This window comes from Clupea harengus, chromosome 8 (genome assembly GCF_900700415.2).
Source record: "Clupea harengus chromosome 8, Ch_v2.0.2, whole genome shotgun sequence".
Classification (NCBI taxonomy): domain Eukaryota; kingdom Metazoa; phylum Chordata; class Actinopteri; order Clupeiformes; family Clupeidae; genus Clupea; species Clupea harengus.
This window is the reverse complement of record NC_045159.1, coordinates 4187554-4214980: the sequence shown is the minus strand read 5'-3', so window position 1 is coordinate 4214980 and position 27427 is coordinate 4187554. Positions and strand designations below refer to the sequence as shown.

General features: G+C 38.9%; 2 protein-coding genes across 7 annotated transcripts in view; both read right to left on the bottom strand.

Moving 5' to 3' along the window:
• Nucleotides 1-3146: 3146 nt before the first annotated feature.
• Nucleotides 3147-20100, bottom strand: LOC116221435 (immunoglobulin superfamily member 5-like). 5 transcript variants are annotated; one of them, XM_031571569.2, is made up of 8 exons: nucleotides 20012-20100; nucleotides 19281-19332; nucleotides 17628-17936; nucleotides 8615-8905; nucleotides 8324-8446; nucleotides 7330-7425; nucleotides 7193-7230; nucleotides 3147-3349 (listed from the first exon to the last, which is right to left on the bottom strand). In XM_031571569.2, exons 2-8 carry the CDS (start codon nucleotides 19318-19320, stop codon nucleotides 3251-3253), a joined length of 996 nt encoding a protein of 331 aa, XP_031427429.1. In that variant the 5' UTR covers nucleotides 19321-19332; nucleotides 20012-20100; the 3' UTR covers nucleotides 3147-3250. The 5 variants fall into 5 exon arrangements, with proteins under 5 accessions (XP_031427429.1, XP_031427431.1, XP_031427430.1 ...); XM_031571571.2 differs by having other exon boundaries at nucleotides 17628-17933; XM_031571570.2 differs by having other exon boundaries at nucleotides 20019-20079.
• Nucleotides 20101-21219: 1119 nt separating this feature from the next.
• The window catches only part of ei24 (EI24 autophagy associated transmembrane protein), a 38228-nt gene continuing 32020 nt past the window's right edge, over nucleotides 21220-27427 (bottom strand). For both annotated transcript variants that reach the window (XM_031571567.2, XM_031571568.2), the window contains 2 exons: nucleotides 23878-23952; nucleotides 21220-23775 (listed from right to left, as the gene is read on the bottom strand). In XM_031571567.2, the coding sequence (XP_031427427.1) occupies nucleotides 23613-23775; nucleotides 23878-23952 (238 nt within the window). In that variant the 3' untranslated portion in view covers nucleotides 21220-23612. The remainder of the gene's footprint in view (nucleotides 23776-23877; nucleotides 23953-27427) is intronic.

Genomic DNA, 27427 nt, shown 5'->3' with positions numbered 1-27427 from the left:
TGCCAAGAAACTAAAGCTGGGTCATCTTTGGATCTTGCAGGAGTACAAAGATCCAAAACATACTGTATGTCCAGATCAACACAAAAATGTTTTGCCATGGCCTTCTGGGGCCCAGGAGAGGGGGGGGGGTTCTTATCAGTGCCCATGACACATGCTAGACATTCAAGGACTTATAAGACCTCACATATGGTGCAAAATATAGAATAAGATTACATGTGTTACAAGACATACAGTCTGTGTTGTTTAAATTGTTTCTTACATTTCTAAATCTGAACCTGAAATGGGCTTGTTGCTTCAGCGTGAACAAAAAGAGCCTTCTAAAGAAAACCTGGATGCAAAACGAGCTTTAAATGCTAGTAGTGACACTACCAAGAATATCTTGATCCTTGTCTGTGTTCAGTTATCTGTTATAGTAATTGATGTTGCAAAATAGGTTTCAGTCTTGAATGTGTGTTTTTTTGTTTTCATTTCACGCATTTCTGAGACTGCTTTCCTTTTTTAATTTATTGTTTTATGTTTCTGAACTGCACTTGCTCAACATTTTATGCATTCTAAACATTTTATGAATTTCATATATTTGTATATACTTTCTACCTTTTTATAAATGTTTTACAATGTTAAATTGTGTATGTATGTATTATTTCAAAGTGAAAGAATGTGCACATAATGTAATTGATTTTAATTGTATTGTTTTCTGATACACGTTTTAGATATTTAATACATTGAGACCTCTTACACATGTTACTTTTTTTAAAGTATTTTTCAATGCAAAAAGAATACGTACATTGTATACCTGAATTCCTTTTAAAGGCCCTCTAACCTATTTCTATATTTGTTTGATACATACTCTGAAGTCCCTGGTCATTCCAGTGTTTGGGGTCAAATGGGTCAAATCATTGAATCTCATGTCATGTCACTGATGCAGCAGTGAGGGTTCAGAAGGCCAAAGCCAGAGCTAGTTTTCTTCAAACTGAGGAAAAGCTGCCATATAGAAGAGCGCAACAGTAGATATGGTGTCTAAAGATGGCCCAATGTAAGTGTATGGGAGAAATTGTGTTAGTTTTTCTTTAATATCTTCTAAAATACACAGCTGGGGTAGCTGGGTAACATCAACACAAGGGATGCCAATAAACGAAACAAGCTGGTGAGGAAGGCTGGCTCCGTGTTTGGTTGATTTCATGCACTGTAATAAGAAGAAGTTGGAAGAATAAGAAGCCTAGGAATAAAAGTACAGGGCATTGCATGCACTGTAATGAACTTGATTAAACTTCACCCATAGACGGATTAAGAAACCACGGGCACCTGGGCCTGGACATGTTAAAGCCCGCCCCCCTTCGCGAAAAAAATTAATTGGGCACTCGCAAAACACGCACGCAGACACAAACACCATTAGGCGTATATATATATTTTACCAACAATGTGTTGGATTTAACGGTCGAATGAGATACTTTGGCTATTGTATTGGGAAAGTAAACAGTTCAAAGTTTACTCCGCAACATCCACCTTCGGTGCCCTGCCCTGCTATTGTTTCTGACATTACATGTGACAGGGCAACAGCCGAGTGATTATTTTCCAAATTGAAACTGATTAAGACCTACCTGAGGAGCATGGGGCAGGAGAGGCTGAATGGGCTGGCTATTCTGTCCATTGAAAGAGCAAATCACTTTTATGTTTGAAAGGCGTCGTTCGGCAAGTGTAGCTACTGTGCGTGTGTGTAGGTCTTGACGTTCAGATTCTGCGCCTAAACTAGCTATAGCGTATCGTCTCGTCACATGATCAAATAGAGACTTGACATTGGCGAACAAGATACATATTACCCAGCAATCATCATTGCATATCTGTATATGACAAAAATAACAAATTAAATAAGAAATGATTCATTTAATTGAATCAGCTTTTTAATAGCTTCTATAGTGTATGTACGATAAGCATATAGTTGTTTTATAGATTGTTACTGACGATTTCCCCCTTAAAATTATGAATACCATGACAGAGACAGGTTTGCCATTTTGAGGGAATAAATAGCATAAGGTATCGCCAACAGGTCATTATATATCATCCTTGATCACTGTCATATTAAACTAGCGACACTTTGACGTCCCAGTGTTCGATAAAACGTTAAAAGCAGGGTCTTCTTTGCCTATGAACCTTCCGCGCTGCCTGCATTGTATAGTTACGCCCCTGGCGCTGCACTTTTTCTAACACAGCACAGGTACACTCAATTAAAGCCATTAGCAAATGAACAAAATATGCCTTTTTCAACCACAAATAAGAGATACATAACAGCGACTTCACGCAGAGGCTCTGGCTTAGGGGCCCCTTGAGCTCATGGGCCCCCTGAGCTCATGGGCCCCTGGGCCTGGGCCCGGTAGGCCCGTTCGTCAATCCATCCCTGGTCCGTCCCTGACCAAGATGGACAGTTCACTTGGTCCCCGGGCGCTGAAAAGCTGCCCACTGCTCCTGGGGGGTCCTGGAGGAAGGACAGTCCGGGATGGGAAAAAGCAGAGCGTAAATTCACAGCGACCTCAGGCCTGCGTGTGTGTGTCCTGTGTCGCCTCCATATATCCACGTGTGTGTTGCAGTGTGTCGCTTGTGCCGCTACAATTACTACTTCAACTTCAACGCTACAACAACTTTTAATATGGAGAATGGCCTCTCCGCCATTGCCATCAGGGGTCTGTAGGGAAATGACTGTGGTCTGTAGGATTTCTGGAGCCGCCCGGTCCTTTGTGTCTGAGCATGCGCGACTAGGATCGGGTAGCGATTTCGATTCAGAGCTAGCCATCTTTCTGCTGAATTAGTAAGTAGTTTATTTGCTGTCCTGCTTTGTCTTGTCTTGCACTTGCTTGATGTTTGAATGTGTTAGCAAAGTTGTTGACTCGCTAGTTTGTCATAAACAAGGAAAGCAAATTTCAACAGGTTTCGCCGCTAGGGGGAGCTCCAAGCCAAAAACTCCTTAGTGCCGCTTTAACAAGGATGGAATTTATTCAGAGTCAACCAGAGACAGATAACCGGAAATGATAAACTGAACGGTAAACTGAACACTGAAGGCAGGCGAGTTGAATCATGAGGGGGCGTGGCAGGAGTAGAGTTCAGCGCTGGCGTGACAATAGCCATTATAAGGCTCGACACAGGGAACAATTTTATGGTGTTTAAAAGTGAGACCAGTTGTTTCAGAATTTTATTGATTTGCAGGTACAAGCTTGAGACAGACTGATACAGAAACATACTGAGGTACTGAACGTCTATTTTAAACAATTGTCTGATGTCTATATTTAGTTGTGGTCATTCCTTCATGTGTCTTGAAATCAGTTTGCTGATTACTGTTTGTCTGGCTTATGTCAGGAATCTAGAAATCAGAAAAATATAAAAAAGATGTCATGGTGCATCGTATAAAGCCATGAAAGCAAAGATAAGAATGGAAGGTGAAGGTGCTTCAAACAGTATATTTAATGGAGCCCTTTAGCTTCGCTGTAAAACATGATGAAACAAATAACATGATGACATCTTCCTGAGCTCTATGTAACCTGCGTTGTGTAGACAGCACTCCTTGAACTCGCAACCTGGGACATGGGAGGCAGGCATGCTATCAAGGGTAGGTGCTAGCGGCTGTTAAAAGATCATCTTACTATCTTATTTTTTTTATCAGTAATTTAGTCTTTACATTATTTAAGCAATAAGGTACGAGAGGCAGTACTGTATCGTCAATAATGTACTGTTCAAGGGTGTTGTTAGGCCCGACGCGAAGCGGAGGGCCGGCAAACCCTTGCACAGTACATTATTGACGATACAGTACTGCCTCGAGTACCTTATTGCTTTTATAATACGGTTGCCAGCAACATTATAAATAGTAACTAAATAGTAAGCTGCCTTTCAGCAAGAAATAGTTGTAATAGCCACCAAACGTTGTGTATCGCATTTCAGTAGCCTAGACTCTAGAGAAAATAGTCCCCGAATGTGTGGCTGTTGCTATGCAACAGACAAACAGCATTGGGAACATCACGTTTGTTAGCCTGTACTCTCCTGAGCAAGCTAAAGTGGTAATAGCTAGCGAGCTGTTTACGGTCACAACCCACAGAAAGTTCAAAATGCCCGGGATATGTTGTGCTGATGGATGAGACAACAGTCGCCAGAGAAAACCTAGATATACAATTGATACAATCGTGAATAATTGCTGTGTCTTATTAGAGCTAAACTCCCCTGAGCGAGCTAAAGTGCTAATAACTAGCGAGCTGTTTAGCCCTTTGGGATTTGGCTACAACTCGTTAGCCCATATTGGCACTCTTGATTGCTCAAGAACGGTTAGCTTTGATAAGATCCAGGATACATGTCCTGTGATCTCATACATATTGTTTTTGTCTCCAAATGCCATATCTTGGTGTCGTTCACCCATCCTGCAACTGCATATTGAAAGGCATCTCTACTCTTGAAATCTCCAGTTTATGGGGATGGATTATGTACAAGATAAATGTAAATGTCGGGAAAAGAAAGTTGGGGCAGATGCTTTGCAAAAACACAGAGGAATTGCTAATCGCTAACGGCTAGTAGCATGCTAACCTTTGATAGGTGGCTAATACACCTCGCAAATCCTCTTAGACATATTTTTCAGTTACAATAATGGCGTTTTTATATTATACAGTGTCTATTTCTCGGTAACTTTCTAAAAATCTAATAAAAAAAAAGTCAAACTTAAAACTTTTAGGTACAAATACGATGATCTACGGAGATTTGGTCCGCCATTTTTTTTCGAACTAAGGTAGTATATTTTGAGTGCGCATTGATATGGAACGCTCAGGTAAATGTAAACAGCTGTACAGTACATTATGGCTCAATACAGTACACCCCGTGACCTCCTTTCAACCAATCAGAATGCTTGATTTCATCTACCCGTATTATAAAAATGCTATAAATTACCATTCTAGACCTGTAACCTTCTGCATTCTAGTTGTCAGTGCTTAAGTAATGTGCATACATTTCCCCTCATGCACTCATGTTGGCCCATACTGTATGTTTCTTTCCCTTAGATATGGCTTTTTCATTGCAACTCTGCCCAGAAGGCCTGCACTCCAGAGTCACCCATTCACTGTTGCTGATATTGTATGGGTACTGTTTAATTAAAGATGCGCTTCGTGATTCTGGCCAAGGGTTGTTGATATTTGTGCTCAACAGCCTATGAAAATACACCTCTCCCTTCCCTGCTCCTAAAGCAACATCTTACTTGGCTGGAATTGTTTATGGCTTGGTCCAAGCCACCATGTTTGTTTACCAGACTGTGTGCGAACACCAGAGATTTTTCGAGCACACAATGAATGGACAGCTTGGTGACCAAATTACTGAGTCTGGTGTAAGTGGTGAAAGTGTGTTTGATTGGAATGGCGGAGTGTACCGTGGACTGTAAGCTGACAGGAGAGGAGCAGTGAGGGACCGTTTTCTGATATTTTCATTCTTACACCTCACTTCTTTCTTTTGTATTGATAAGTTATGCCATGGCCCAACTTAACTTTTTGTCTATCATTAGGCCTTATAAGGGGGTGGACATTATGTAGGGGTGGAAATTATGAAATTAGTCCTTATTATGAATGTGTTGATGAACATATATAGTCTTATAAAATAATTGTTTTCATATTAAACAGCATTGATACGTGAATAAAGAGTAATAGGAACTTAATCTAGAAGTTCACTATTCATCAATATATATTAAGCTTGATAATTAATATAAGGTTACCTATATATTTGTTAGCTAGCTATAAAAATACATTTGATTGAGGCAACGCTATTGCAGGCTAGTGTTCCTAAATGAGATAGGGCCGATATATATTTGCAAATTTGTGTGGTTGATGTTTAGTGTACTAGCAGTTGTTTTTTAACCAACCAAAATGAAAGAAATAGCTTAGCCTTCATTGTGGCCAATGTATTCAACATTATGTCTCATAGCCTGTAGCTTACACCAGATGCTGTACCAGGCTCCTGTTTTTGATGGGTTTCTTATAGATAATGTCAATTAATGCTTTCATCTTACCGAATGCAGTATGCTCCCAGTTTAAGGCAATCCACCTGCTGTCTACGCAGGCCTACTCGTGACATTTAAACTCCTGTCAGTTTGGATAATATTGTGAAGGGGGGACAGGCTGCACTCACTCACACCCTCTCACATGAATCATAGTATTGTGAAGGGGGACAGAACGCCCTCTCACATGAATCATTGTTTTCCATTGATTGAGTTATGCCTGTTTTGGAAAGGACCAACTCTGGGTTTTTCCCCATCATATTTGGGGTTTCAATTCAATTCAATTGACTTTTATTTCTATAGTGGCAGAACACTAAAATTGTCTCAAGGTGCTTCCCAGAGCACAGAGACGAGGAGAACTCCATGGTAACAGGAAGCATTAGCCATTCACACTGGAAAATATTGACTGCTGAAGTTTGATTGGCTCTTGGTGACCATTTTGATGAGCAAGATGACGAATGAATTTGAAAGACTCTGAGTGATGTTGTTACAGTGCCACCTTGAGGTCAATGTGTGTTATTTCATGTGCCTGAGTAGTGGGTGGAATTTCCAACCCCCCAGCCAAGTTAAGTGTTTCTAGACCTCGTGGGTTTTGCTGCACAAACACTTTTATACTTAAATAAATAATAATTTTCCATGAACAGAAGCAAGGAACACACTAGGTGCTAACAGCTTTCCTGCTTGGCCCCCAAGAATAATAAAATGGAGAAACACAATGGGCCTCTACGTAGCTTCGCTGCTTGGCCCTCAATCATTCTGACACCTTAAGAGAAAGACACTAGCGCCCATGACTTTGGCCTCCTTGCTAGTGAGTTTGTGTCTGGTTCAGGACCCTGTGCTGTCTACACAATGCACATACAACAACTGCAGACAGAAAGGCCTAGTGCAGTGCTTAGACATTCACAACAACAATTTGAATGCTAATAAACCTGAGGCCAGACATTAGGCATGATAACAGACCAAGTGATCATGACTTGATAGGAAAGATACAGAGACAATGTGATGCGATAACATCATGAAATTAAAAACACCTTCATCCCTTTGACCTTACCTATCAAGTTGATCATGGCTGCCAAAAGATAGCAGCACTGGAAAGAGGTGACCAGTTATCTGCACCAAGAAAGCCTGGTCTCGTTGGTAGCTAACCTGTTTCACCATATGTGGTTCACATATGTAATGGCTTACCTGGCTAGAATTTGCTGCCTCAGAATTGCTAAGATAACCTGTCAAGAGAAAGGTGTATTTAAAAATTATGCTTAAATATCCAATGTTTCTTTGTGTGAATGGGTGTGTGTATTTGTGAGTGTGTCTCACAGCCTTACTCTCGTGCCCGTCAGTCGTGAATCCAGGGTTGTCTTTTCCATGGTTTTCTTCTCCACTCTGTCTATGACTCATAACTTCCTCTTGATAGTTGGACTCTGGAAAACAATAGAGTGATACCACAGTAAACATGCTCACAAATGAGTTGTTAGTTCTACTGTGAAATATATACAGCATAAATCTATACATGAAACAATAGAGTGAGACCACAGTAAACATGCTCACAAATGAGTTGTTAGTTCTACTGTGAAATATATACAGCATAAATATATACATGAAACAAGGGTACGCCCACTAGGAGAGTGAGTGACCCTCATCTCCCATAGACTTGAATGCAAACAGTTTTCACATAATTATCAAATAACTTTACCATCTTTCTAAAATGTCTGTGTGTTTACACACTAGTAGTTGCATATTACATAATATATTGGCACTAGCTAATGTTACTAGGCCAATGTATTTTTATTTATATATTTTATTTTATCTTATCTTATGTCACCTATTTTCATGTAGGTCTTTGATAGAATGCTTGCTTCCTCCCTTTAGGGTGCCTGGCCCTTTAAGGTGCTGTCTCTATATTCAATCATTTAAGGACACTGGCCATTTAAGGTGCTGTCTCTATATTAAATCATTTAAGGAGCCTGGCCCTTTAAGGTGCTGTCTCTATATTAAATAATTTAAGGAGCCTGGCCCTTTAAGGTGCTGTCTCTATACAGTATTCAATCATTTAAGGAGCCTGGCCCTTTAAGGTGCTGTCTCTATATTCAATCATTTAAGGAGCCTGGCCCTTTAAGGTGCTGTCTCTATACAGTATTCAATCATTTAAGGACACAGGCCCTTTAAGGTGCTGTCTCTATATCCAATCATTTAAAGACACTGGCCCTTTAAGGTGCTCTCTATATTCAATAATTTAAGGACACAGTAAGCCGCTCAAGAACAGAGATAAACTGACATTGCACAGTTGTGCTCACAAATAATTTTGATTTATGTACTAACGTTTTGCTCGTTTTCTTTTGCAATATAAGACAATACCGATGAGGAGCAACACTACCAGTGCAGCCAAACTAAAGGTCACAGTGACAGCAATCAGCACAGTTCTGTCAGCTTGTAGATTGGTCTCTATAAAAGAGGGAAATGCACAATAAAATCATTTGGATATACCTGATAGCTAGTTAGACAGTTGATAGTTGTGTAATAACATAACACTGTTTATTAATTGCTGGTTAGCAATAATGTGTGTAGACAAATTTTATTGAAAATCTATATGAGACAAAATGTTATTCTTACCTACGATTAGGAAAACACTGCTGGTTTGTGGTATGAACAGAGCAGGCACTTTGGCCAGACACTGAACTTGAGCACTGCCAACCGCTGAAACTGTAAGAGTGCTTGTAGAGTTCAGTAGGGTTCCTATAGCCTCAACAGAGGTATTGTAGTTTTCAGTGTCCACCATTGTGCCATTCATACTCCAGTACACTTGTGCTTCAGGAAACCATCCAGATGCAACACAGACAAACACAGCTTGATCACCATGCTTCACAGTTAAGTTGCCACCTAGAATGCTAACAGTTCCACCTTCTGAAATGAAATGTAAAAGCATGTTGTTATTGTCTGCAATTAAAAGTACAAGAAGAAACCGTATAACATTTAATCCTTTATTAATATAAAACCATGAGTAAAATAGATTCTGCAAAAATACAAATACTGCCAAAATTCCAAAAATGTATATTCTGAAGGTATGAATAGGTTTCCAAGCTTTCATTTCATAGTATACAGGTGACAGTGAAAAACATAGTGTGATCATAGGGGGGCGTGTCTATGTTCCTTCAGACCAGTGTTCCCATATGTCCCATATGTCACCCCACACATCCTTTTAGTGACACCTCATAAGATTAAAAGAAGGGTCCTAAAATGTATGGTTGAGGTAACAAAAGGTAAGACAAGTTTACTCGTGCCAGCAAGCTTTAGACTTTATCTTTAATTTAATACATCTAAAACTCTACCATGTTACATGCCACATTATGCACTTGGCACTTGTGAAAGCTAAACTAGCCTTCTATTTTAAAGATACTGTATTATTTGGATGCATTATCCCCTTATTTCTTGTTATGTTATATTATTTAGTATATGTACCTATGTTCTCACAAGATTCCACATTCTTTTTCTGTGTCAACTATAGCTGATCTCTATCTCTAATAACACGGCAAGGGTAAATCCTAGTGCTCTGGTCATAATAAACTGTATTGGATACTGTATGTTGAACATTACACTCTACAGGACAGTATTGGGTGAAAAGTTCAGATTTAGGTGACGAACAAAACAATAACTGCTTCAAAGACCTATATTTGTAACTATGCTGTGATGTTTATCTCTCTGTACACTTTGGTTGTGTCCATTTCTTCTCAATGGTTCTGAAATATCAACAAGAACTGAGGATATATGAGGGAAAGGACATACTTCCTAGATATTCCATCATTCCTAACAGTGCAGACATCTGTACTGGGTATTGGTTTGTACACCTATTTAAGATTTAACATGGACACTAACAATGGTAGTGCCAGGCAACCATGGTGGACAGGTGTTAATAGTTAACTATTTTAGATACTATCGTCATCAAATGAGAGATCCTACTCAATGGCGGCATTGGAAAGAGACCTGAAGGGTTTGACATTGCAGAAGATAACCAAGCCATTGCAGTGGAGGATTTCTGTGACTATGTGCACCACCTCCGATACACACAAGGTGAGCGATGTAAAATTAGAGTAGGTAAGGCGAGATCATACAGTACCTATAAGACAAGTGTAAAAATAAAAAAATGTGCTAATGCATCAAGAGACGCAGGGTGGTGGTGGTGATAGGCCACCAGTTCCAAGGTTTCAATTTGTCCGATCCTTGATGCAGTTTGAATAAAATCTTGTGAGTTAACACAAAGTAGGCTTCGTATCGTTATATATACAGTATATATATATATAATAAAATGAAATAAAATTATACATGTGAAACATAGACTATCATATTTAATTTGGGTCCTTTTCCAAATTTGAGGGAATATAGGGCCTTCTCCAAAAAAAGAAATCTCTGAGGCAGACCCTGGTCATGGGATTTCAAAGTCTGCAGAGCAATTTAGCTACACAAAGAGGTAGGTGGGTTTCATCATATTTATTTATTTTTAATTGTCTTTTAAAGAGGACATTGTATGAAAATTTCACTCTTTAGTGATTCTACACGTTAATTTGGGTGTCTGGCACGTCTACCAACCCAAAAACGCTGAACCCGCAAACAGCATGAAGATTTCTGTGAAAAAAACATTCCCTTCTGAAAAGGCTTTGTGGAGGGTGGAGAGGGGTGTTAACAGTCCGCCTGCATATATGATTCAAGGCAAATGAGCACTCATGTGTTCATGAATGACATGATGATTAGCAGCTTTTATGGGTAGAGCATATGCATATGTATATAAGAACTTAGAGACTCACCTGCAGTTATCATTTGACATTTACATTTAGTCATTTAGCAGACCCTTTTATCCAAAGCGACATACAAGGGAGAGAACAATCAAGCCACAAGCAATAGAGACCTAGTGTAACAATAAAAACTATTTTATATAAGAAATAGAAAAAAAGTGCAGGAATGTAAGTGCAAGTTAAGTACTAGTAAAAGTGCAAGTTAGGAAGGGAGGTGCTCTTCAAGAGCTTCTTAAAGGTAGAAAGTTTATCAAAACATTTATAGTGTTCCTTTTTTTCCTGGTATGGCTACTGATGGTACAAATTGTAATTTTGGTAATCAATGTTTTTATTGTCATTTTGTATTAAATGTATACTGTATATCTGTGCATGACTAAAACACAGTTTTTGTATTGTTAGGACTGTCCAAGAAACCAGTGAAAGCAGGCAGATCCAACCTTCTGTGAGTGTCACAAGCCTTTATTGAAAATTCTACAAAGTCAAACAATGTACAGCCAACCATTATACAACAAGCGAAATATGACATACAAAATAACTATTGTCTTTAAATGGCCTTCATAATAAATAGAACTATGATATAATATAAATACTAAAAATTGAAAGATTTGCAAAATTGCAACAGGGTTGGATTATTAAAAAACTGCACAATCTTTTCTTTTTTATTGCAGACCATGTGGATAAACTGCTGGACCTCATCTTTGACAGGGTTTGCAGATGAGGTGCTGAAGATCCCCATCCCTGAAGATCTCTCTGCCCAGTTTAAAAAACCTGACAAGCTGGAAGTGATAGCCGGCTACGTGTCAAGGTTCAATCAAGGGCAGGTCTGAACCCCACGTACCTTCCTTGAGCGGAGTTTCTCTTCGTATCCGTAGCACCATGCAGGAGGGCAGGACCACCCTGATTCTCCGGCCCAGAAAGCCCCAACACCAGCTTACAAAACATATGTAGGCCAAATACCTGTAATCGCTGAGAAAAGTTTACATTGTATTTAGAGAACGTTAAATAAACACTGTGTTCATTTTTTCTGGTATTGCTACTGATGGCACAAACTGTGTTTTTGTAATCAATGTTTTTATTATCATATTTGTCTTTTTTTTGTATTTATTACTTATAGAAAATCACTAGACTTACCTACTAGCCCGTACATTGAATAATAATAATAATGCTCTGTGGCATTCGATATGGCAATCTTTCTGACAATAAAAGTCTATAGAAACAGTTTTGTGTGCTTTCAGTGTTTGATATGTATATCAATTGACACATGTAAGATGAACATTAAGCAAAGTAAGACTAAGGAAGAAAATACAATAAATGACTGTTACCTCTGTCCTATTTGTATAAAAGAAATGACAAGACGACTCGTATGCAAAAAAAAAACCTTACTGCTCGATTCCCCCAGGCCCATAGTCTGCTCTATAGATGTTGAATGCAGTGAGAACACATTTAAGCACACAGGTTCTTTTTTTCTTACACAAAGAATTGTCGAAGTGACAGAAAGTTAACTAACCATTCAGAAACGTCCTGTTGAAGACTACATTCTTGAACTTGTCCGGAAGCCTCTTCTTGTTCAGGGTCTGACTCTGGTTTAAAACGGTGTGGGTACACCATTGTGTCAGTCTCCATCCATATTTTTCCTAAGATACAAGTTTCTATGGTAGGTCTATGGGGCGCCGTTTGTAAAATGTTGCACGTTCGAAAATCCTGCTCAGTTTTGCTACATTTAGCATTTTCATATGGAACAAAAAGCACGACAATATTCGAATGTCACTTTTTCAAGCATTTAGAGAGAAATTCATGTAAATTCATGCGATAACTTTTCCAAAGATATTTTTTGGCAGTAACACAAAGTTGTTAAATAATATAAATATTTCATCTTAATGTTAATGTTAAATGTTAAATGTAAATGTTCAGTCTACATGTCAGACTTGACGACAGAACATTAGAATATTTACGGTAATTCATAGCTTTCAGTAACACTACCAGGGATACCTTGCGGGCAAAATGTGTCGACCAACAGTGGACATCGTCGAGCAGTGCAACCTACTCAATTACGATCGCCATCAAACACAGATCATACCACAATAGCCAAACAGAGATATCTAGAAAAAAAATACATTTTGAGAACCTGTGATCCCTTTACTGCACCCACTGATATTTGTATTTCTATAACGTCGTAGAAGTCCCTGCCTGAGCTCCAGTTTGGAGATATTTACATATATCTAATATAAAATCCGTCCCCCTACACACCTCAAAAACTGAAAGCCTACCAAAAGCACAGATAGTAATTTAATTTTCAGAAGGGGATGGGTTCATAACGATGTCGTCTGGAAGGTGAAAACTAATAAACATCTTCATTATCAGAGCAAAGATGATTGCCATTGAATAGCTAGCTACCAGCTAGCGAGCTACATGCTGTTAGCTAGCAACCTTTAGCCTACCCAACACTGTTCTTTATCATTTTACACAATTTCCTGGTTAACACAAGTACAACCACCTGGTCTGGCGAATGACAACTGAAATTATCTTCCCAAGTATTTTCTACTGGCATTGTAGTATTACCAGTTGGATGACAAAATACAGTAGCTTAGCCTAGTTGCTTAGGTACTTGTCGCAATCTCAGAGCAGAAATCGGGTAATCCAATTTTAATCGTGTTGATGCTTTGTTTCTTGACTTTATTTCAGGATCTATTCCCGTTTTAGGTAGTTATTCTGATGAATGAGGCGACCAAAACAGGGTTAATGCTTTTATTCCAAGCTCCAAAAAGAAGGCTACTTTACTGCCCGCCTGAGAAAAGTTGACCCAGAAGACGTCTACAATCAGCTGGAAACAGCCGGGCTTGTCTCCTCGCCGATTTGAACAGCCAACCGAGCAACAACTGTCTGGCATTTTACTACCTATGTCAGACAATTTTAAAGCGGATATATTAAACAATCTTGAATGAAAGATGGTCAGTTCCAGTATAAATTCCAGTGGTAGAAAGCTGTGGAGTGTATTTCTTGCCCGCAAGCTGGTAATTCTGACGTGACGTGAAAACTATGAAAGCCAATTACCGTAAATATTGTAAGGTTCAGTCTTCAAATCTGACATGTAGACTGAACATTTAACATTTACATTTACATTTACATTTAACATTTAACATTTACATTTACATTTAACATTTACATTTAACATTTACATTTAGTATTTACATTTAACATTTACATTTAACATTTATATATAACATTGAACATTTATATTTAACATTTACATTTACATTTAACATTTACATTTATATTTAACATTTACATTTAGATGAAACATTTATATTTGTGTTACTGCCACATTTAACATTTAACTTTGTGTTACTGCCAAACATTATCCTTACATGAATATCTCTCTAAATGTTTGAAAAAGTGACATTTGAATATTGTTGTGCTTTTTTCCCCATATGATAATGCTAAATGTACCAAAACTGAGCAGGGTTTTAGAACGTGCGACATTTTACAAACGGCGCCCCATATAGGTCCACCCCACGGATGAGGGGGGGGGTAGTAGACGTTTAAAACCGGTCGCTCTGAGCAGGGCTGTTTGTAAATTGTGTGTAGAGGTAATACTATGACAGAAACACTAAGAAAGAAAAGGCTGGTGGGATTAGGTCCAAACTAGTTATGTATTTGTAATGCTGTTTCTTATGTTAATTGGCTCACAACCAGCTCTGTTTAACTGCCACACTAGTGCTGTCTTCTCACCAATCAGATCAGAAATGCAAATAGTGGCTGTCTAACATGAGCAGCTAATAAAGCTGTCTAGCATGAGCAGCTAATAAAGCTGTCTAACATGAGCAGCTACTGAACAAATTCCAACCAGAGAGTGGATTTTTTTGGTTGCCATTTGAGCAACAGCTAAATATTAAAGAGAAAGGGGGGCCGATGCCAGATATTGCTTACGTGCAAAAAACTGAGATAAAGTAAGAATTTTTTTTACTCCACAATATGCTAACACTGAAATCAAAGTCCCATATTACATCTAGTCTTAAATTAAAGCTATTCAGCAAAGTAAGGACTGACCAAGCCCTCAACCAACCAGTTGCCATAAGCGTACAAAAGCAAAATAGCCAAGTAACTCAAAAACTTGACATAATGACATAATGAAGATTCTAATCAGTTGTGCTTGGGAAAGCAAGAACTGGTATTTTGAGGGCATGAATCTGCTCTGTCTGAACAGATGAGCTAGTAAATGCCAGATAGTCATAGATCGTGAATGCCATAGAATGCCACTGTACATGTGATATATGTATATATTTTTTATACCAATCATCCGATGTTCGTTAAAGAGATTGTTACTTCGACTACAGTGTTATAAGGAGTTAGCCTAGTTCCCTATGTTCATGTTGTACGTAGATACATGTGTTGTTCACTTAATCATCGTGGTGCAAAGTGATTAAGCACACAGTTAGTGTGAAATGTATTCCCATAGCATAAGTTATGCACCATATTTCTAAACATTGGCCTACTGATGGAGAAGATAATGTGTTGAGATTGTCACACTTTGCTACTGGTTGGGGGGGACATTTAATGCAGTTAGCATCCATAGCCCAAATTATCTCCAGCCAACATAAAATGTATAGCCTGACGATGTCGTACTCATAATTCTAGTCAGAATATGAGTCTGATATCGCTCCATTGGGCTGTGATTATGAGGCGTGTTTCAACCGAACCAGGAAAAAAAATGCATCTTCGCTCAATTGGATATACCTACAACCAATCAGAGTAAGTATCATCGTAGTATGACCATAACGTAGACCATCTGGGCCAGCTGATACATTAAACTTTTACCGGATCCCGTAGGAAGGACGACAAAAACATCTTTTCGATCGACAAATGCCTTGATCACGTTTCTCTGTTCCTCTTTCAAAATGAATGTGCTGTCAATGTCTTCTAAAACAGACTCGAATCTCCACATTTCAGCTCATAGACATAGTATACATTTATATATGTATATATGTCTATGTTTCAGCTCTCCAGCGGCAGCCATGTTTTTTTTAAACAAATTCAACCCAAGCGCTCTTTGGTGACGTGGTTGATTACGTTACGGTTGATCATCTGTCCATCATCGTATAAAGCCCGCCCTGACAATTTGATTGGTCTATCTATCTCCTCACAGATTTTTGTGAGGAGATGCTGTCGGTAGGAAAACTGTATGATCAGGGAAAGTGTATTAAAACCGGATGTCGTCACTTTAAGCCGGTCTCTGGTTGGATAAAGCTTTTCAGCAGAAATGGACAAGGACCTTTACTTTTTAGTTGAGAAGTTGTGTTGATCGCCTGGCATGCAAACGATCGGTTTTCTTTAAATTATTATTATTTTTGTGAAGTTATACGGCTTATGTGAATAAAGCTATCTACACAACTTTTTATATGTCTACATTGACTCGTTTAGTTGTTCATGTGGTACACGTAGGTCTTACCTGAAGCTAACGCTTAGACCAACAATCCATTGGAACACATAGTAGCTAGCTAGCCTCGCTGCTAATAAGTCTAACGTTAGCATGCTGATATGAATAGACCCATTATAGTCAGGTGGCTTAATGCTCAATTGACTTGTTAACCGAACTTTTACGAAGTCATACAACTAAACACACAAGTGACTTGTTAACCTATGTCTACATTGACTCGGTTAGTTGTCCATGTGGTACACGAATGTTGCAGAGTATTGTCCTATTGTAGGACTTAACTGAAGCTAACGCTTAGACCAACAATCCATTGGAACACATAGTAGCTAGCTAGCCTCGCTGCTAATAAGTCTAACGTTAGCATGCTAATATGAATAGACCCATTATAGTCAGGTGGCTTAATGCTCAATTGACTTGTTAACCGAACTTTTACGAAGTCATACAACTAAACACACAAGTGACTTGTTAACCGAACTTTTACGAAGCTATATGACCAAACACAAAGCAAGCACTGTTAATTCCGCTATAGCTAGCCAGGTCAATTAGCTCGCCTAAGATACTGCAATTTAAGCTAACCAATTACCTCATTTCCCCCAAAACCCATCGATTACATGTGTTTGTGATGTGTAACATATATCCTTAATCAGTCATTCAAGTTATTAACGTTTATTTACCGCTAGCGATTACACGACACAAGGGTAATTCAATCGCTATTAATGTTGAACTTGAACTTCAACAACGTCACACAATATTAAAAGTCAGGCATCGGCATGGTTCCTACAGAATAAATCAAAGGTCCTTGTCCATTTCTGCTGAAAAGCTTTATCCAACCAGAGACCGGCTTAAAGTGACGACATCCGGTTTTAATACACTTTCCCTGATCATACAGTTTTCCTACCGACAGATGCCAGACCGAACTTCCCAACCTACATTTTTATGGGCGGGGCTAAATTCGTCTGGCATCCAGGCTATAAAATGTATGCATCGATTAACAAATGCCAGCTATACTTTGGAGAGACAGAGAATGCACATTTTATTTACGTATATACCCCTGTTCCTGTGGAGATGCTGACTGATGTTGAGTGACTATATTAGTATGCTAATACAATGATGGTAGTAGACTGTCTATTAGAGAGTAGATGTCTATTAATCCATAAATGCACAATTTCCTGTGCACTGCTTTAACTCCTGTGCCTGATTTGTGTGGTTTCAGTAAGCAATCTTCTACTGTGGCTGAGCAATCACAACTCACATTTTCTTGCCCAAATTCATGTCTAGTTTTAATTTGTAACCTTCCTAATCTTTTATTTTGCATTTGTTTTAAAAGTCACATATAATTGTTTTTGCTCTGCCAGCCAAGCATTTCCTTCAGGTATATATGATTTAAAAAAGAATTCAATACACCCACCTTGAACAGACAAATTTGCTCTTATGCTCTGTATATTTTGAACATCACACGTGATTTCTCCAGAGTCCTTCCTTGTCACATTCCTGATTGTGAATTCCCATTTGTAGTTTTCATTTGTGGTGTAATTAACTGCTGTGAAACGTGGAGTATTTTCAAGGACACCATGTTCCATGGAGATTGTAAGCCCCACACTGCCATCAAACAGCCAACTCATGACCACCCAGGGTACACTGATGCTGCAGTTATAACTGGCTGCTGATCCACGCAGTACAGCACGTTCCCTTGGCACCAGCAGCACTTTAGCTGCTACTTTTGTTGGCAGGAAAATATTTGAATTGAACAAAAGGCAGGTGTTAGTCAGCAATGCATAATTATCAAGAGAATATTAATACAATGGTGCATGTTGTTGCATAATTACTTTAGTAGAGTATCAGACATTAAGGGTCCAATTCCATATTGTTTACAGTAGCTCATAGTCTTCCAGTTCTATTGCACGATTATAAATCAGATTCTAGCTTTTTCTCTTCCATTCAGTGTTGCTATATAGAGGTTTTTAAATGGACCATGCATGGAGAACAGTCAAAGACATTTACATTGAAAAAAAAAAACCTTGATTAAAGTTTGACTAATACCCCCTGACTGTGCAAGTGTTGTGTGGGTGGCTTATAGTTGAAATGCATACACTGTCAGCTGACACACTGACAAACAACAAATGGCCTCAGAAGCCATCAGAGGAAGTTGCATTACACACACACACACACACACACACACACACACACACACACACACACCGGACACACACACACACACACACACACACACACACCGGACACGCACACACACACACACACTCACACCGGACACGCACACACACACACACACACACACACACACACACACACACACACACACACACACACACACACACACACACACACACACACACACACACACACCGGACACGCACACACACACACACACACAATAACATAATCTACTGATAAAAGTTTGGAATCGCCCAGAATTTTTTTTTATTTGTATTTGTCAAATAAGGGGCAAAATGAGTAGACATTGTTGTGCACAGTTGTGAACCACAGCCTCATACTTCTTGTTTTATTCTGGTTAGAATCAGGTTACATTGTTCTATGAAGAGTGTGCTACACACCTTTGTACAATATCTTCAGATTCTTGGCATTTCTTAATAGAAAAGCCTTGATATATGAGAACAACAATGAGTTTCTTAAGAAAAGTCTCACTTTCTGACCATGTTTGTACTGTAATCAAATCCACAATGACTGAGGCTCCAGACACGGCAGTAGCCCAAAGAAGGCCAGTTTGACAGCTTCATTAAACAGGAAACCAGTTTTCAGCTGTGCAAACATAATTGGAAAAGGGTTTTCTAATGATGAATTTAAGAATTTAGGATTAGCTAACATAATGTGCTGTTGCCAGCTGTGGTAGTCATATACAATGTTATTAATGTCAATGTCTACTACAATATCTATAATTTTCTGCTCAATTTTATGTAACTGTAATTGAAAAAATTGTAATTGTGATTTTGTGTCTCAGTGATTCCAATCTTTGAACAGTATTATATGTAAATGCAATGCTACAGTGATTCAAAATGTAGTTAAAATATAATAAAATACTTACCTACGAGTGGGAAAAACAGCAAAAGTTTAAATGTTCTCATGTTGCACAAATCCTGAACAGAAATGATTCATATTATTTACTTGAATAGTTAGTTAATCGAGCACACACAGCAACACTGTACAGGGCTTCAGTTCAGCTCCAACCATTTAGCCTTTTGGATTCCCTGGCACAAGTCACCTGTTCCTGACCATCATTTTACTAGTTTTTACTAACCAATATTTTACTACTGTGAAATATCTACTACAAAAAACAACTTAACCATACTGTCAACTTTGTAGCATGTGCATGTCTGCTTTTTAAAGGTTGATATTTAATGGCAAGACACTTCTTTAACTTCGCTAGATCTTGATACACAGATATGACTGTTTAAATTTGCACCCTGGTAGAAGGTACATGAAGCTATACGGTAGGTGAATAAATGGCTTTCTTATTCAACCTTTGGTAACACTCAGATGAGGAGGCACTTTGTTAATGTACTTAATCAAACCAAACACACATGCAAAGAAAAAAGCCTTGTGATAATGTGTGAAAAGCCCTATGTGGATAACATAGCTTTCATGTGTACATTTCTAATCAGGCAAGAAACATCAGAGCAGGACATTTTATCTCAAATTGATTCCCGACAAATCAATCTCGACAATCGAGGTACTTCATTCTCAGAGTACATCTTAATATAACTTCTTTCTACAAATGTTACAAACTTAAGTAACCTGTCAAATGCAAGAACTTACCACGCACTTAAATTGAAAACTTTATTTCCACTTCACAGACTGAAAACTGATCTGGCAGAATCCTTTCTGTACAACTGTACCGTGAGGACAAAGTCCAACACCCTGCCATCCATCTTATCTGATAAGGTGTGCGTAGGAGCCTCTCCCTCAGTGCTAATCTTTGCATATTGTTAGCACCTTATTTGTACTAAGGGGAGAGGCCATGAAAGCAGTTATTCATGTGTCAGCTAAGGTGGACCGTTCTAAACAGATTACTTGACCTCATGACCCATCTGCTTTACTTTCAAAAGAAGAAAGAATGATATAGTCTAATTTCTTTACAAGTATTGTTGGAATATCCTACACAAAAAGGGATCCGTAATACCCTTTTTAAGTGTCAAAACATAATACATTTTGCTCCAGTACAATACATCTCCAGCACTAAGTGATATTCTTGGTGGTGGTATGAAACCATTTTGAATGCAAACAAAACACTAAATAAGTTTAGTGAGGTGGTTTGGTTTAAGACGATATGACACACACACAGGAAGCCCCCAATAAATAACACAACTAATATCTTTTCCAGTGTAGAACTCAAATTAAAAATGACCATGCCAGGAAATCTCCCCCTCTCCTTCTACCTCCTCTTCTCCCTTATATATCATTTTGTGCTATGTTGTCCTTCTACCTCCTCTTCTCCCTATATATCATGTTGTGCTATGTTGTCCTTCTACCTCCTCTTCTCCCTATAGATCATATTGTGCTATGTTGTTGATACTGATGAGGTGGCCATATTACTTGTCATAGTCTTTGGTTGCCTAAGGTAACCAGGGCACGTCTCCCAGTTTCTTACTTTACCCTAATCTGGGTTCACAATCCCGAGGGTCTCTCCCACCTTCAGACCCTTCCCTTACCTGGGTTTGTATCCACTACCTTCCTTTACCCGGGTTTGTATGATCATAGATGACGAATACACTGCGTTTTTATGTCTTAAAGTCACTAATTATGGATCAATAATGATGAATAGCCTACCCAGTGGAGCAAATTCCAAGCCATTCCCCACAGGGATATTGTGCCCAACCAAGGGGTCTGAGGCAAACTACAATAAGTAAAAACTACAATAAAAAACAATATTCACCTAGAAAACTAGAGGTTGTTCTCATGCAGAGAGGGTCATATTTGATCTAATTTTCAATACACCAGAAAAGGAGACACAGTGAACAATGGTGATCAATTGAAAATCAAGGCTTTATTCTTGCATCTGTGTGCATGAAGGGAGGAGAAAGTAGCTTCACCTTCCCAGACTAGTTCAAAGAAGTCGAAGATTCTTTTACCCAAACTGACATCACATCAGATCACTTCTCCAAAACGAACAGAAACTGAACAAGTACCTTTTCTATCAGCGTGTTTGCAAACTGAAAAAAAATGACAGTTATTAGCTTGAGGGCTATCTTACAATGGAGGATTAGAGAGTAGAGGTTGTGGTATGCAGAGATCTTGCTTAAAGGAGCAGTCCGTGGTTCTTTCCATTCTGAATGTGTACACAGTCCTGGGTCTGCAAATGGAAAACAAAGTGGCTGGGACCAAGCCACATACTATTCCATCCAATCAACAATGTTTTACCAAAGGAAGGGAGGGGTGTACTTTGACTGGCTGTGGAGCTCAAATATCAACAACCTTTCACCTGGATTGTGGTCTGCACATTTAAGAGTAACAGTGGCATCTTAAGAGATACTAAAACAGAGCTGAAATGAAGGAAGCATCTGTATCCTTGACCCATGTCATAAAAGAGAGGGCCGTGTGTTTCAGTCAACAACAGACCTTTGTTTCAGGACTGGACTCATTATTGTAAGTCACTGCAAATATAAATACAATAACACAGAAATCAATAAAACAAACTCTTACACACACATCATTGTTGTAATTATCATATCAACATGTCTATTTCTGTGAGAGCCAGTGTATATCCTCTTCCGCGTAACATGTGTACATGGCGATACCGGTCTTTAACTGCTAGGTGAATTGAGATTGACATGCTATTAAGGCAGTTGTACACACGTTAAGTTATGGGTTACTGTATCCAATTACCCTTAATTCTGATTATAGAGTGTGGGAGTGACTGTCGTCATTTTGTTTGCGGCAGATTAGCATTTTTGCAAGTTCCGGTTTTAAGAAGAAAATCCCTGAGAGAATGACTGGGGTTTTGGAATTTCGACAAGATAACACCCATGGTAGTTAAATAACTGCTTGAAATACTTCACATTCGATTATGTTCATTAAAAAGCACGTGTATGTCATCTCTGTATACACCGTACATCCATTATGTCTCTTAAATATGTCTGTTGCTATCCCTCTGCTACCAGCGAAAAATAACAGACTACAAGGCTAGTCACTTAGCTTAATGCATCACCAAATTCACAAGGCGATCAGAACCTAACCATAGCTAGCTTTACCAGTCAGGGATTATAAGTGTTCTCACAACAAACACAAAGTCATTTTAAGTAAAAACACCGATTACTTAAGGATTTGACAACCACTCTGGTGAAAAAATAAATGAATGTTACAACTTTAGCGCCTAAAACATCTAAGTTTCATAAGAAACCGCAGGGTGTGGGATCGAGAGTCCCTCATGTTTCCTGAGGCAAGCGACAAAATGTAGGCCATTCTTTTTCTACTTTAGCATATCAGTAGCAACATCTTTATTTTAACAAGACAAGACAACAATTTGTTACAAAAGACCGACTGATAACTACATTTTCACTCACTAAACTGTTTGCCTAGGTTTTCTACTAGGGTTGTCTCACTCACACCCACTTTTCCATAGGGATTTTTTTCTTTGGAACCAGTAAGTGTTAAAATGCTGACACTGAAAAACTGCAAACTTCCAGTCAACTTCCATTCTCTATATAGGCACGTTTTCACAGCCCTGTAACAGTCCCCCAGTACGTTTACTGCCTAGGGAGCTTGGGAGCATATTGAGAGCTAGCCCAGGACCGCATTCTGAACAGTCTATTTTGACCATGGTTATAATAGCTCTGCACTACATCTGACTCCCTTCTTACGCGGTCCTTTTCTTCTTTCACAAACATCAATTAACACATATAAAACACTTACAAATTCTTTAATTCTTTTGACATTAACATTATCTTCAGTAGACCAGGTCTTCTTCTTAAGCTAAATGTCTGCCACAAGTGGAACGCTGTAACATTAGCTGACAGGCCAAAAGAAACCTTGCTGTTCAACAGTTTGTCTATTGGCGTGCAAGACATATTGAGAGAGAAAACAAAAAGCATAAGATTGAATCAAAAGGCCACAGGTTAATCATAACATAAACAATCATTTGGGCTCAAACTAAAAGTTGAACGTGGGCCATGCTGTTCTTCCAAACTCAAACCCATTCAGATGGCACACATACACACAGTTAGGAACTGTGAGGTTGTTCAGTGTAACATGATAGCGTCTAGAATTGTTTGCTTAATCCATTTTCTGAGTATACTGAGAATTTAAAGTATGTGTAATCCCAAATGACAGCAAACTAAATATGTCCTCCTTTTTGGCTCATAAATACTTCATTGCCTTAGTAATTGACAGATTGTGCTCTCTATATTCTCACTCCTGGGAGTCACTGAAAAGGCATGGGCTGCTGACGGACTGGTGACATGTGAGGGGAAGGCAATTTCTCAGAAGAGGTAGAGGATGTCAGAGAGGATTGTAGATTAACTGTTTTATGGAACAGCTTGTTGCTGATGAGCACAACCAGGGAGAAGAGGCGCAGCTGAAAATGGCTGTTAAGAGATAATAAAAGAACAGAAATGTCATGTTAAAAGTTACATCGTCAAGAAGTGTGGAAAGAGTCAGGGTATTAAAAGTTGAAATGTGCTACTCACTATAACTTGACTGGGGTCTTCGCTTCATTGGCGCTGATGATGAAGAGTGGAAATAGGATGGAGAACAGGCAGCCACTAATAAAAGATGACATACATGTTGAGAGCTCATTTGCATAAATGGAAAGACTATTCTACTCTTCAAAAGGTAAGTATATATTAATTTGCACATCAAATTCTTGTTATTTGGACATACATACGCAGTACAATTGTACTCATTGTACAAAACACATGACAAATATGACTCGAAGCTTAATTGCATAATCAATTAAACAACTCAATTAAATAACAACTTCATTAACCCTCTGCTCTAATATACCCCCCCCCCCCCCCCTCCAAAAATAATCTATTTTAATGCAGTGGTTCCAAAGTCAAAAGCATTTTGTATATTCTGCACAAGTTGATATAATATATACCATACCTCTATTGTTTTCTTTAAATTATTATATATTTTTTTTAACTATATTAGAAATTGGCAAAAACATCCTTAACCATTCATTCTCATTCATCATTCTCAAAGGTCTTAGATATGCTTGTCCATTCACATGGACAATTCAATTAGGGTTCACAGGGGACCTAGCCAACGCAAAAAGTCCATAGCTCAACTTCTTAACAGATTTTTGAGATGTTGAGAAACTTGGAGTTAGCGGCTCCAGCAGCCATTCCTGAGGCTAAAGGGAACAATATTGCATCAAACCTAGGGTGGCCAGACGTCCCGGTTTGACCGGGACAGTCCCGATTTTGAGTTGCGTGTCCCGAGTCCCGACAAGAACCTGGACGCTAAAATGTCCCGGTTTACAACAACCACTATGAAATTGTCCCGGTTGTCAGCGATTACATAGCCGATGTGGTCTTATTATAGCCCGATCATTAACTAAACCAATGTAGAAAGACTAATAAAGCGTCCAGCGTATGATTTGAACAATGTGTGTGTGTGTCAGTCAATCGTAGAGGTCTGTGTCTGCATAATCTGTGCTGCCAGCGTTACATTTGTAAACATTATTGCAAAAGCCTCTTCTTATCTGTCTCGTTTTAACGGTCAGGCTATATCAATAGCTAGTCCAGGGCGATGATTATGCAGCGTTCTGCACACACCGCAAAACCTAATTTTCTGTAAGCCATGGTGGTAGCGCAGATGTGAAAGATCAGTGGCGTTTCTACATTAGGGGCAGGTGGGGCACTGCCCCACCAGATCCAGATGACGCTGTTGTGCAGAAAGCTCAATAGATTCGTACTTCGCGGAAAAATAAATATATATATATTTTTATGCAAAGTAGCGTGAATATGTGTGTGAATAAACTTGACTCACAGGCATTATAGTCTTGTTTTGGAGTAATTTGATTTGATGTGAAATGCTGCTCTCCGCTGTCCCTCCCTTTCCGGTGGGGCAAAGACCCACGCTGCCCCACCCTTACCATGGAAACACCAATGAGCGTGAACCACACAGGCCAAAGTTAACATTGAGCGGTGGGGCACTTTCAGATGTGCCCCATGAAATCTGCCTGGCAACTAGACTGGAATAATGCGAAAACAGCGAGACCTGTACCCCGTGACTAAGAAAAAAAAAACAGAGTCAGATCAATGCCAGTAACGGCACTGCTAGTTAGCTATCGCTAGATTTCGACTATTTTGGAAGTGTTTTTTAATTCATACAATGAATAACGTAGATTATTTGTTGAGGGTGCAATTTAGGACATTGCCGCTGGAAGAAAAATTAGAAATCAAACATTTGGGACCACACAGACCAGACGACTTGATCCTGCTGCAGCCTGGTCAGAAAACGACTCGAACTTTCAAGACGGAATGGTATGACAGAAAGACATGGCTAACAGCTAGCACATCAAAACAAGCACTGTTCTGTTTCCCATGCCTTCTTTTTGGAATTGGTACTAATGCAGACTCAGTTCGGACAACGGATGGATTCAAAGACCTGAAGCATCTGACAGAAAGAACAGTGAAACACGAAAGCTGTAAACCCCATAATCAATTGCGTCCTGCAATTGGGACTATTGGGGCAGGTGAACATCATGGCACAGCTAGATAGTGCATATCAGGGGAACATTTTAGGGCACAACAAACAGACGGAGGGGAATCGTTATGTAGTGGGGAGGCTGATATCGTGCATAAAGCTCTGTGGGTAGTGCGAACTTTGAGACGATGTGCGAGGGCGACACCAGGCTGCAAAGACACTACGATTCTGTGAGTCAAACTTTTTTTTTTTTGGAGCTGATGAATGTATCAATGCAATCTGCAAGAAGTTTCGTTCATTTAGCAGCATGTTTTGTTGCTGTTATTTGTTTCAGTTGTGCCTTTTGCTTCATATTGTATGCCACATGTGTGCCACAAGCTTAATAAATTATGCAAGTTATTTGAGCTATGTGTCTGTCTAATTTTTTTACTTTGTTGCAATCATTTTACTTTAATGCTGTATTATAGGCAACATCTTTGTGTCGCGCTGAAGCATGTAAAATGTATTTGAAATAGGATTTAGGCTCCCTGCTGGCACTCAAAATGCAGCCCATAGCATATGTTACTGGTCTATATAGGCCTACTGCTTATAATAATCAGCTATCTCTATTTTTGTGACGGTGACATGACGTCATACAAAATTGCCCCACCAGAAATTTCAGGCTAAAATCGCCACTGTGAAAGATCATGTGAAAACAGCCAAACATATAAGGTGGGTAGAGGCCGGGGCTAGCAGCGTAGCCACCTATTTTAGCAATTTTAGCGCTGGAAGTAGTGAGCTCAGACGGGCTGCTGAGGAGGGGACGTTAGCCAATTAAATGATACTTCAGCAAATTCACTCCTCTAACAAATATACGGAATGAATGTTTCCAATAGGGTGTGTGTGTTGTTGAAATAACACTGGTAACACTTTACGCTAAGGGTACAGGATGAATCATGAATTCACGCATGAATTCATTGATGTAGTATATGTATTATTATGCATTTTGTCATTAATATCCCATGAATCAGGAATTGACGTGTTCATATGTCATTCGTGACCTCATAAATGAACAACACAACTAAAGCATTAGGTACGGCACATCATTATGAATTGTGATTTAATAAGTATGATCATGATTATTTCTTTTTATGCAAAACAATGTGGTCATCACTGCGCAAATTCTGATTTGAACACAACTTGTGCCTAATAATGTACCCACCTAATGCTTTAGTTGATGTGTTGTTCATGCATGAGGTCATGAATGAGAGGCTATGAACTCATGTCAATTCCTGATGATTCATAAGATATAAAGGAATGAAGTAAAGCACAATAATAATTAATAATTCATGTACCCTTACTGTAAAGTGTCACCATAACTTTAGTTCAAGCCTGTGGCAGCAGTTCAAAATAGTTCGTTTATTGCCATGCAATGAAAAATACCTTTTCACAAACCTTTTCACAAGTTCAGTGGGTGCATTTTCCAAAAGAATGCTTTCATTCTGAAAAATAAAGTTGGTCCCACACAAAACTCACTCAATGTCTTTTAATATTTTTTCTTAGATATGTAGGCTACATAGAAAATGCATGAATAATAACTGAGAT

Excerpts from the sequence above, each read along its gene's own strand:
- LOC116221435 (XM_031571569.2), bottom strand. The coding sequence starts at position 19,320 with ATGAGAACATTTAAACTTTTGCTGTTTTTCCCACTCGTAG. Across the intron at positions 7,231-7,329 it reads CACGACTGACGGGCACGAGA|GTTATCTTAGCAATTCTGAG; the intron begins GTAAGGCTGTGA and ends TTCTCTTGACAG. Across the intron at positions 3,350-7,192 it reads AGGCAGCAAATTCTAGCCAG|ATTCCTGACATAAGCCAGAC; the intron begins GTAAGCCATTAC and ends TCTGATTTCTAG.